General features: G+C 35.7%; 1 protein-coding gene across 5 annotated transcripts in view; it reads right to left on the reverse strand.

Moving 5' to 3' along the window:
• Positions 1-328: 328 nt before the first annotated feature.
• SS18 (SS18 subunit of BAF chromatin remodeling complex) overlaps positions 329-12,959 on the reverse strand; it is a 38,929-nt gene continuing 26,298 nt past the window's right edge. Inside the window, exons 6-11 of one of the 5 annotated variants that reach the window (XM_051610558.1) lie at positions 10,742-10,909; positions 9,937-10,041; positions 7,688-7,780; positions 6,846-6,968; positions 4,082-4,215; positions 329-2,028 (exon numbers count right to left, since the gene is read on the reverse strand). In XM_051610558.1, coding sequence (XP_051466518.1) covers positions 2,002-2,028; positions 4,082-4,215; positions 6,846-6,968; positions 7,688-7,780; positions 9,937-10,041; positions 10,742-10,909 — 650 coding nt within the window. In that variant the 3' untranslated portion in view covers positions 329-2,001. The remainder of the gene's footprint in view (positions 2,029-4,081; positions 4,216-6,845; positions 6,969-7,687; positions 7,781-9,936; positions 10,042-10,741; positions 10,910-12,959) is intronic. The other 4 variants (XM_051610560.1, XM_051610559.1, XM_051610561.1 and 1 more) reach the window with 4 other exon arrangements.

A 12,959-nucleotide genomic window follows, 5' to 3' on the forward strand; every position in this document is an offset into this window, starting at 1 on the left:
CAAATGAGATAACATATCTACACCAGGTTGGGTTCAACACATTTTTGCCTCCTCAACTCATTTATCTAATTCAGTCATCTTGATTATAGCCTCATGGACCTTCATTTTCAGAGTAAGAATTTTGTAACAAACAACCTACACAACATGCTGATTACTGAACAGTTAATTCTAATTAACTTGGCTATGGCAAGAGAATTTTGATAAAGTCCTAGACTGCAAACACAGTTTGGTTACTCTGGCCAAACTTCTATAAAATAAAAATCCACAGCAGCCTCCAGATGAGACATCAGAGTGATGGAGATCTAATTTAAAGAAACAAATGAGAAAATTAAAATCACAAATAATTTATTCTTCTGTTAGAATTGATGGAGTACAGTTTTAAATAGCAATGAAGTACACAGTGGTAGAAAATTGGCACAGAACCTACAAGCATTTCATTCACAATAATGTTCCTCATGCCATATCTGTTCTAACCTTGATGTATATTTTCTATTGATTTTAAGAAAATTGTTTTTGCATTTTAAAGTGAGCAAATTGAAAATCTTGTCTCCCATGTGCATTGTCATACATATTATGAACACCAATTTTCTTTTTTCCCCTCAAACATGATCTTCAATGGAAAAAAAAAACCAAAACAAACCACAAACAGATTTTACACCTGGGCTAATTTTAAGTTTTGTCCTTTATAGAAGTCGCCAGAAATTCTTGAATGCATATATTCCTGCACAACAGAATATCCGTTTATTTATCTGATGTACAGTTGCAGGACAGTCTCAAAATTAATTTTTGTGTACTATGCTATTGGATCAAGGTGCTGCCTCTATCTCACATGCAACACTATAAGCATTAATGCAGTACAACCCAAAATTTGGCATTTACCTCACCAACAGGTTTTATATTTGATGTCATAAAACATCCCTTGGTCTCATGTTAACCAATAAGAAAAATGGACACACACAAAAAATGCCACCATTCTAAAGATAGTAACTCCCAGTTAGGAAAGTTTAGATAGGTTTTACAAAGTCTTCTAGGCTATTTTGATACATACAAATTATTAAACTAAAGGTTAAAATACACTTACACAATACAGTCCTGTCCTCCCCATTCTTTTTCAACTCCTTTGTATATTCAAGTCAAGTGAAATTAACATTTGTCATTTTCTTTGTTATTGCAATTATTACAGCTCACTTAGGCAAAGCTGTGACAAAACACTTGAGAAATGAAACCCAAACGTTTGTTATTACCCAAAAAATGCTGCAGAAAATTGCCAAACTATGTTAGAAACAATTTTTACAAAAATGCTTCAGTCAGAAAAACAGAAAAGCTTAAAAAAATTAATCTTTGCACAAGACTGTATTCTACTGTCATTAATTATGTTCCCATTTAGATAACTGGGATTCTTCTTCTGTGTACATGAACCTATCAGTGATGCATGATGCTCTCCATCTTTTTTTACTATTATCTTTATTGTACACCATTTTGAGACTTATACAATCACTTATTCATGCCCCTACTCCTTTTTAACAGTATATTTCTTATCCTGCCCCATGAATAGTGTACTGTCTTGCATATTCATCGCATGAAAAACATAATATACAAAATATTGCTGCTGTAAAAAGTGTGCATTTCCCCTTTTCCCCTACAAAAAAAATCTGTGGAAAAAATATTAAATTCCCATAACCTTCATAAACATACAAAGCTGTTCGCACCTTTCAGCATGTAACAGTCTTATTTGACATACAGTTCTCAACTCACTGCAAATTGTTATGTCACGTATTTTCTGTCCAATATTGCCATCTAGAGTAGAGATGTGAAACCAGTTTCTGAGAACCTACAGTCTTTAACTATTAACCCATAAAGACTGTATACCATAAAACAGCCACAAGATTTTTCCAAAATCTAGATGGAATGGGAAGGCTCTCATCTCAGGAAGATGTCCACAGTGCTGAGGAGACAATATGGCTGCTAGTAGATATTGCCTACCGGAATGTGAGTACTTCTTCACTGCTGATAATTTCCATACTGACCCTAAAAAAATGAATTCAAAATACATAATTAGACCACAAAGTGTATTTTCCTGTATGAAAAGCTGAAGCCGTAAGTCCATCCAAATAAACTATAATGTTAAAGGGTGGAAACAAATAACAATAAATGATAAATCAATGTGAGTAAGTGGTACAGAATTTCATCTCATTAAAAATCTACTGTGTTTTAATGTAAAAGCAAGACTGAGAATATGGATTTAAAGCCAGGAACTTTATTTGATCAGAAGAGTGTATCTTTAAATTCAATAGACTGCTGTGAAATTTGCAGAGCAGTGTCAAAAATAAAAGATGGGAACGATTTCCCACCTAACTTTGAAAACAGTTTCAAAAAGTCAAAGTCATCTAAATTCAAAGTAATTCAGCAAACTCACCTGCTTTCAGAGATACCTAAAAATATTCATGTATCAAGCATCACAGGATGGATTGATATGTGTATCTCAAAAAATTCCAAGGCACATCCCAGTGAACATGAAAAGCCAGTCAACATATCCTATGGGAGCAAACTATTCCATAGATCCTATACATAGAATTATTACCTTTACTGATATTCTCTATTTGTTTTGACAATGTCATGTACTGCAGAGGTGGGAAGAGGTGAAAGCATCAATGCCACATGCTTACTGTGATCCTTCACAACCAAGCTGAAGGCTTGCAGAAACAAGTAGAGTGCTACCAAGTGAACATACTCCAAACTGCAGTCCCACCACCATTTCATGTTAAGTGTCACCATGATAAGGCAGCACTTGAAATTCCAGTTTTATGTTGCAATATCAGGTTTTTTTCATTGTAATATGACAATCAGTCAGGAAGAAGAGTTTCAGAACAGCTGCCAGACAAGAATTTAAGCAGCACAATTTCTATGGGAATGGCTAGCATGAAAGAGATTGAACTTTCCAGTGGAACTTAGATTGCACAAACTGGAGTAGAGCCTGTCTACAGAGAGGGTTATCCACTTCTACTGTGAAGAAAGCTGGAAGAAACTCAAACTGATTAAGTTTCCTCGACTCTGTATTTGCTACAAGCAAAGCATTTTCTTGTCGCTTATTATTATTTGCAGGAGGAATCTATTAGTTCAGTGCATGAGCATTTTGTTTTCCTGTTAAATAATTAGAAGCAATTGCACCTATGAACTACCACACTGAAAAAGAGTTTGTTCTTTCCTTGTCTTTTCTAATTTCTGTAGAAAAAACGGGCATCTGTGGCTATTCTCACTTGTTGGAAGTTTGACTTATCTTATACTACAACAGAATTTTATTTAAACACTAGAACCTCAACTTGATCATAAGATGCATTTAGTTACTCTCCATTTTATTATGCTGAGAAGAGCAACAGTGTACATTTTTGACATTTCTGGATGTTTCATATTGCAAAAATTAAGCTTTTACAGCTTAATACCTTCTACAGGAATAAAACCTCTGCTTCATCCTTTAATTAGAACATAGTATCATTACAGGAGTTCTCCACTACTTTTTCAGCCTAGAGTTTTGGTGGGTCTAGCTTGTTTGTTTTCTTAGTAGTCACAGGAAAGAAGCAGTGGATTTTCCAGGTCAGTTCTTTCCCATGGTCAGTGTTCTTTTATATTGCTCAAAAGAAAATCTGTGCAAAATTCAGCTTCATGTCTCCCCTACACAGCTCTACAGTAGAGGGACTTCAGTTACACACTAGCGTTGGTTCTGCCACTGAAGAGGAGGATTACTGGATCTGTACACCAGGAGATTTAGGAACACTATCTTTCATATTAATCATTCTCCATGAGACTATGAAATAGATCTCCTTAATTTTTGAGGTCCAAAATTATTGTCTGGAGTGCCTCACTTTGACAAACTGCATTAAAACTTTTCAAACCCAGAACAGAATGACTTACCACTCCACACAAATTATTCTGGGTAACTCACCTGAAAGTAGAATCCATGAGAATTATACATACACACCTGAGAAACCACACGTCAGATTAATTTGCTTAAATGTCTCAAAGAATCTAGGATTATCAAATGAGTGTGTAAGAACCACAACTTTCTCATTAAATGAAAGAATACCTGGTCATATCCATAAGGCCTCTGCTGTGGTGGTTGTGGTGGCCCAGGCTGCGTGGGTCTGTATCCCCCATACTGCTGGCCTTGTCCTTGTGGGTAATTGGGATACTGAGGTCCTGGACCACTCTGAGAGGGGCCTGGAGATAATTAAAATGTAAACAAACAAACAAAAAATATTTCCTAAGGTGACAGGAAGAAGAGAACAGTAAAAGCATTGAATTTTACAGCTGAGCAGGTAGTATCACTACTGTGCAATTGGTCTTTTCCTGCCTTAAGATATCCAGGGGTCCTCTTCTCAACCTGGAAAGCACCTTAACCAACATATACTTTTATTTATATATTCACTATTTATTACCAATGCCTGTAGTTCCACACAAGAGTTCACAGGACATGGAAGAACAAGGCAGGAATTGGTAAATCATAAACATGAGCACTTTCCAGGATTAAAGAAGGCACACTCTCCTTCTGCTGTATGCTGCTCCAGTTCCAGAACTTTACAATGGCAGGAGCAGCCAGCTGATCAGCTGCATTTAGCAATTCTTTTCTGAAGAGACTAGCAGCACTGCACTGCCAGAAAGTCAGTTCTCACACCAAAGCAGGCAATTGAGTCAGACAAGCAAGTTACATACATAAATTGTGAGATGTGACAACTAGTAAAATGCTATTGTTGGATGGGAAAAAGCACCCTCTACTCTATAGCCCTTTGATCATCTTAACTTTCCAAGAAAAGGGTAACAACAACAGCTTTGGCTCTAGCCTTTTAGCCTTTTTTTGGCTGCAGAAGGAAGTACTTCTTTTGTCAATACAAACTCTTGTTACCATTCACAGGGACTCACAGCCTGTCTCCCACGTTACTACCATGTTACAGTGCAGCCATGTTCCAAACAAAATTAACCTCATCCCCTCCTACCTTGGGAGTGATGGTGTACTGTGTTTTTCAGCAACACTGCATATGAATCAAATGCAGTGGATCTAAGTTAGCTTAACACCACCTCTTAAAAAAACTGGCAGTCAGGAAGATTTGCTACTCTTCCAAAGTGCTTTCTTAAAAAACAAAACCAGAACAAAACCACAAAAAATCACATACACAAAAAAAACAAAAACAAAACAAAACAAAAACCCAAACACAACATTTTTCCCCCCCACCCACCACAGATGTGGTTTAGCAGTAATATGAACTAGTGCTGGAGAGGGCTAGTTTTAGCTACAGGGACTAGACATCAGTTATCGACTGATAACTCTTTCAGTAATTCTGGATCTACGAGACAGTCAAAAAACATGACCTGGAGAAAAAAGCTCCATAGGCCATTACCATTCTCCTCAGGCCTCAAATCCCCTTGCACAATGAATTTTCAGCTTTCTACAGTGGAACAAAACCTTAAAGATTGATAATAATGACTGGGATGTTGATTTATTTTTTGCAAATTAGAAAGCAATTAAATATTCAATTGAGCAAGGATACTACATCCTAAGTAATGCTGTGTTCATCTGACAAATGAAACTTGGTTTTACTTATTTATGGTAGTTCTTTATAGTTGAATTCTAGATGTCCAGTGACAGATCTTATAAAATAAAAATAGAGCTCCAAAAATCTATCTCTGCTAAAAAATAGAAATGGAGAAGCATACTATTTGGGTATATAAATTACAGTGGGTAAGTTGCTCCAACAGGTCTCTTTATTCCTTTCTTCTGATACTTAACTTAAAATCTGACTTACTATGGTAATTTCTTTACTTCAAAAATTTACAATAGTAAGCTAGATGTACCTTCACTCTGCTCTTCATTCTCTCCCTATGTTACATTTACCAGAATATAAGCACACGAGTATTATTTCATAACTATCAATTCATTCATAACCTCCAAAAGGAGGAAACTTGCTAAATCTCAGTGGATTGTCTTAAGGCTTAATTCTGCCTCAACATAAGTGTATTTAATACAAATCTGGCATCTATCTACATGGTAAAGAACTTCCAGCACTTAAACTCGGAACAAAGCTGAAAGTTAAAATACATGGAAGTAGACTTTACAGGGTCCTTCTTCTGAGATAAATATGTAAAACTTTACAACATGCAAGCAAGCAAAACTGAAAAAAGCAGTATTTTTGGTATGTTCTTCTGACCTTAAGTTTCTAGAGGCAAAGTAGTATGTAATGTCTGTGCATTAAGTTTCCTGTTTGGGAGTTTTTTTTCTTGAATCCAAGGACTCCATTATCTCACTTGTGGCAGAGAATTTCTCGTTTCTGCCATACATCAAAAAGTTTGAACTATTAGTACAAATTTGTAAGACAAACTCTTGAAAGCTGCATTGGCAATGCTCATATTCAATTCCTTAAATGATGTGCACATGAATTTTATATGAATGATTTGTGTATGCTGGATGAAATTTTAAACTAGTTTTTAAAATATTTTGTTCTAAATCGAAGGATGAAAGGGTATAAATGGTCCTCTGCCATCTTTCTGCCCTCCTGACCCTGTGTTGACCTACAGTGGACTGAAAAGAACAGCAGAATTATCTTTCTAAATTACATACAACTATAACAGTGTGCTCTAGCCACCACCCTTTTCTATGCTACCTCATTGTCCTAGATTGTCAACAGTTCTACTTCCCAAAAGATGATGTATTCTACACCTTGTTGTTTTGGCCCAGTGAAGTTGCAGGCATACATGTTTTTTGCACAAGCCTGGCCTTTTAACCCAGTAAAACAGGGATAAGAGTAACATATGAGGATCTCCCTTGGCCTTCTCTGACTGTGTCTGCAGGTTCTTACCATAACCCTGCTGTTGTCCTGGATAGCCTTGTTGGCCTGGATATTGCTGCTGTTGTGGTGGATAACCCTGCTGTTGGGGTGGTCCTTGATATGCATCTTGCTGCTGACCATATTGCGAGCTCCCTGTAAGATGATTGCAAGAACGCAAAAACTTAAAGATACCTACTTTATTATTTTTTTTTCCTTCTAAGATGCACAGCCAACAACACAAGAACAAAATGAAAATGCAATATTGATTTCAAAAACAGAACAAAACAAAGAAAACTCAAACCAAACAGAAGAAATTCGGCCAAACAAACTGCAGTTAAAGCCAATTTTGCAAAGTTGAACTGCAGCATTTTCAGCATCTCTGCCAAACGAGCATTACATTTACTGGAACATCACAGTCATAAGATCATGACTATGCTAAACAAAATAAAAAAAAAGACAAAATTAAGGACAGCTACAAGAGCACAGACTAGCTACACAAGATCAGCAAGCTATTTCCTAACGGCACTATAATTATACAAAATATATACACACACAAAAAGATATACAACTGAACCAACAAATTCATGTTTAAATAAAAATTTCCGATGAGGTAAAAAAAAAAGTCTCTAGAGTGTTTTAGTCATTTTACTGTTGTTAGAAATGGCAAATTGTGGTTATATATTTTAGGTGTTTGCAAGAAATTATTCTGAATGCTTCAGGTTCCCTGCAATTTTTTCAAGACAGCCAGCAACTAGTATTCTACAAGAGCTTTGCATGGGTATAAGTGGTGTTGTGCAAGAATTCTTGTTCCCGCTGCAGGTGGGAGAGGAAAGGGAATGTATGTGCGTATGTGTGTGAAGGTATATAGATACCTCCTTCGTAGTAATGTTGTGAGGAATCCTCATAAGGCCTATCGTAGCCTTGTTCAGGATACGACGGTTGCTGATAACCGTAATCATTATGACCTACATCAATTCGACAAGAGACAGGAAGAAACGTTAATGGCCTCTGAGTGAAAACCCTAAAAATATTTCATTTCTCAGAAAAATGAAAAAAAAAATGTCAACTGGATATACATGAAAAAGAATTTTTCAATTGTATTAGCCAAAGACTTATTAATATGATTTCCTTTCATATTGAATTAACATGTGACAGGAAAAAAAAAAAGGCTTAATGAAGTAGTTTCAGCAACATCACAGCAACGGATGGTCTTAACCTTCTGATAATGCTTGTTGGGGGGAGGGAGGAAAAAAAATTTTCTTTCACTCAAAAAAAAGAAAAAAGAATTTAGGCCTTTCACATGTAAATAACCTGAATTAAATTAGAATGAACAAAGAAAGCAATTATCATACTTGGTCTAACACCTGTTCGGCTGATCTCCAATTCAGAAGCATATGCTAAAAGCAGTGTGAAGTATAACAAGTAAAGCTCAATGAAGTTATGAACCGAACTCTACATTGAATTTCGCATTTAAGTGAAGGAAAAACAACAATTCAAGGTTTTCCCTATAAACAGAATTATTACAAGTCTTAAGAAAACTTTTCCCCTTACATTCCAGTCCTGAGTAGGATCATTACCAACAAACCTTCCCTTTCAGAGACTACAGTCATCTCTGATTAAGAAGCCAATATATGCAGTAACCACCCCACCTGTTGTTTAGAACAAATATATTCTGCCTTGCAGATGACCAAAATATATCTTATTGCTAACCTGGCCAAGAAAACAAACTAATATTTTGTTTAAATTTGAAGTTCAATTATACAAATTAAGTAAGTTTGGAATAAAATAAGGAAAGAAGAAAACAGTTATAAAACTAAGCAGTCTTAGTTATTAATTCTGCAACTGTACCATACATCGACTGAACCGAATATAAACGCATAACCATTAAAACAAGCCTTATAAAATATTCTCTTTAAGATCTAAGATTAATAACGAGGTAATGATGAAGAATGAATCTTAAGAAGGAATAGGTCTGTAGAGAAGAAATCTGTGCTACCAGGGAGCTGTTGACGGTAACAGAACTGCCCCTACTAGAGTAAAATGCCTGTGACCATTTAAAGTTCATGTGCATAACAGCAAAGTTCCAAAATGAAAGTTAATGCAACTTGTAAGGTAACTCCATATATATCTTCAAAAGATTATGTATGTAAGCTTAGATAGACATGGCTTGATGTATCTTAAAATCAATTTAATAGAAATTCAAAATCAAACAACTAACTTGTATCCTTTTCCTTGCAATGAATGAGTAGCTGCTTTGGCAATTATAACATTTAAAATGTATACAAAGCAAAGATTTAACAGCTACCACATTCCTTGAATTTCATAAGATACCACTAAGTTGCACACACAGTTATCATATGAGCCATGAGTCAGCATCTTTGTTCTCCAATTCTCTGCTCAGCCTAAAAACAGGTTAATTGCAACTTTTCTAACTTGCAGAACAATCCAATAGCCTTGAGCGCTCTGAATTCCGAGACAGAAGGACAGATTTATGCAATTTAAAGTCACAGTTTTGTCTTGAACACACTGGGGCGACTTCTGAAGAGGTTCCACAATTACAAGCTCCTCAGGGCAGGGACCATTTTATTCTGTTGTACAAGTTAAGCTCAAGGTCCATACCATCCACTGCACCAAGAACACATTTGTGCGACTTATATTAAAACTAAGCACTAAGTTGAAAAGTGGAGTATTTACAGAAAAACCACATCTTTTGAAGACGTTTTTCCACTTCAATAGCATCTTTAATAACAAGATATTGCCCCATCTCATTTATAATAGAAGTAATGACTGTTTTAATTAACCTCAATTATACTAGATATGCTAAGCAACCCTCCATACTTTTAGATTAACCAATTACAGAATTTTCATTTTGAAATACTAAAGCTGTTGTTAAGAGTTTCAAATGGGACTATTAGAAATTACATACTTTAAGTACGTTATAAAATTAACTAGTCATAGTAACTTAAACTGTAGTAACAATTCTGAATTTGGAAGGTTTTGTAAATGTAGAGGTATGATACCCAATTACTATTCTTGCCCCATTCCCTTATTTTGGGCATATGACTACATTAATATTGGGCAGGTATAGAAAATGGGAAAGTTAACATTTATGAGAGATTACCATCAGGGTAATATTGCTGGTTCATGCCTTCTGGAGGACCTTGTCCACCATGACTGTATTGGTCCCCATAATAGTCTTCCTGGCCTGAGTACTGCTGTGGTGGGCCTGAAAAACCACAACCAGTCAATACGTAAATAACTTGTTTTCTCTATTATAAAGCCTGCTAATTTCTGATTTTAGTATGAGAAATATTTCTCAAATGTACTCCCCACCCATATCGTTGCATTTCAGACAACACATGTAATCTGGTTTACTTAAGAAAAAAAATATCTCCATATATACACACACAAGTTGTTTGGCTGCACTAGATTGAGCACACATATACCAAACTTCAGTTTTGAGCTCATTTTAGGAACAGGCGTATAACAGACTAAGGCTTTAAGTTATTCCTTTTCTAAAAGGACTGAAAATTAAAGAAAAAAAAAAAAAACAAGATTGTGGAACACTGTTCCTTTTTTCTAACTGAACAAATTCGGAACCAAGCTGGTACTTTGTTCCTTTTCTATACCTATCACTTAAACATCAAAGCAGAATTTTGCATCAGCATATTTAAGATGCATATTTTTAGATGCTTTTTGTCAGAAAAAACTCGAAACAAAACTACTTGGTTTTGTGTTTCATGGTGATACCAGTAATCTGTTGCTGCAAGAAACACTCTTAAGAGGGTAACAAAAAGATTCTGCAAACAAAGCCTGTGACACCCAATGATTTGATTGAAATTTGGGTGTATCCAAGGAAGTGAATTTAAATAGTTTTAAAGATGGTTATTTAAAATCAATGCAAAAACACTGAAGTGAAGTCCTACCTTGCTGTGGTGGCCTGTATGGAGGAATCTGTCTCTGACCCATCATGTGATTCCCTTGGTTAACTTGGCCCATCATTCCCATAGGTGGCTGCTGCCCTTGGTAATGCTGGCCACCTGCTTGTGGCATATTGTATTGCTGGGAGGGAGGTTGCTGGTGCATCATTGGACCTGGTAAAGGAAAAGTAGCAAACAAGTCTTCTGTAACACGATTTGTGATTAAATCTTTCAAAAAGAAAATGAAAAACCCAACTTGTAAAAATAGACTAGAAAAGGCTCTGTACTTCTAGTGCTCTCCTTAGGATTAAGTTTCTAGACCTATGCAACTGCAGGCAAACAATTCAGTAAACAAGTTACAAAACAGAACTCAGCCTAAAAAAGGCTGCTTTCCAGTTGATTCTTCTTCAAACTACAGAGACATTACTTTTCACTCATGCTCAAAGGTAAACCAAATGCTTTTAACATTTTTGGTTTTTTGTTTGAAAAAGCATCTGCAAAGAAAGTGTAAATGAAAACTTGATGGTGAAAACTTGGTAAGTCATGGAAAAATTATTTAACATTGTGAACTCCTCAGGACATAGTTTTAATACAAATGTAGTTGTTGCTACAGGCCATCAATGAATCACTTAGCTATTACAGAATCATAGAATGGTTTGGGTAGGAAGGGACCTACCACAAAATAAACAATTGTATTCAGCCTGTAAAGATAAACCTGGCATAGCAGTGAGTCAGGCAATCACACAACAGGGGAATACAGAAAAGCCCACAGGAATGAATACATGCTCTGCCCATCACTGAACAGTTCTAAGCAGCCTGTGACAAAACTTCTTTCATACCAAACTGCACCAAGTTTCTACGGGACACCAGAGGAGACCAGGAGAGATCAAGTACTTTCCATGTTTTATCAACTGAGAAAATCTTAAGGCTGAAGTTAGAGAACTGCAAAGTGCAGTAGTGAAAACGTTAAAGAGCACCCAGACACCATACAGCAACAAAAATTATGTCATTTCATTGTGTAAGATTGCAAGTTAAGTAGATATAACTTTTAACAAAGAACAGCTTCTTCACTTCCTCTGTAGTACCACTTCAGAAGAGTTATTCCAGTATTTAAAGTATGCGAAGGAAAGAGTTATGATAAGCAGCTAAACTTCTTAAACAACATATTTTTATAATACATTAATTCAAACCACAGCACAAAGTAGACTTTGTAATGGTGAAACCCTAAGCATTTTTTTGCCTTTTTTACTAAAATAATCAAAACAAACTCGCACAGCCACTCTATCTCCACATGCCAGAAAAAAAGACAGTTTTCTCCATGCTAGATTTTGCCATTGCATTTAGCATTTTATAATAATTAGGTGCCTGAGCACAAGCAGACGGTCTTACAGAGAAACCACAAAACTGGGAAATTACCTAAATACAGTCAATATTGGCAATAGATTTATGCAAGGAAAGGAGTATGTAGTCAATTAGATCCTGTCTATGTGGGGTTAGAAGAGAAAGTTAAGTCAAATTAATTAATGATATGAATTCAAAGTGCATTAGTTAAATCCCATTAAACCCCTGTGTGGAATTTCTCATTGAGAAGTGGCCTTAGTTCTGTTAAGCTTCATTTTTCTCTGAAGATAAATATTGGCCATTCCTAAAAATGATCCAGTTATGCTTTTATCCTTTTGCACTGCAGTTTCTCTGTCCTGATTTTAAAGTAAAAAAAGACCCTTAAACTAAGATTCTGTAATTTTTTTAATGCAGTAAAAATTATTTTTTGATCTTCTGAACAAGATCATTAGACTTCATGCTCATCTGTTTGAAGGTGCTAAGAAACATTAGGCAGCCTTGGAAAAAAACAAAAACTTGTTGCCATAACATTCCTAGATCTCAAGAAAGCTTGTTAATTAACAATATTAACATTAGTCACAATACAATGTGATAAAATGTGTTAGGTCCCCATGGTGCAATGTAGAGGTTTTCTGTTTGCTTTTTAAATTAGAACTTCATTAACGCTTGTAGAGCCACAATGAGAATTCACTACCCTGTACCAGACTGTGTATTGTGTTAATAACAGTGCCTGGCTTGCTTCCAGTTTGGTTCACATCTCTCTCTTATTAAGAAGATATGCAGAAGAACAACCATGGTCTCTATCATCTCATGCAGCAGAACTATTTTTTGCAGTAGTTTTGAGGATTGAGAGAATTTTAAATTTGTCTTGTGAAAAATCAAG

Source organism: Apus apus, chromosome 2 (assembly GCF_020740795.1).
Source record: "Apus apus isolate bApuApu2 chromosome 2, bApuApu2.pri.cur, whole genome shotgun sequence".
Lineage (NCBI taxonomy): Eukaryota > Metazoa > Chordata > Aves > Apodiformes > Apodidae > Apus > Apus apus.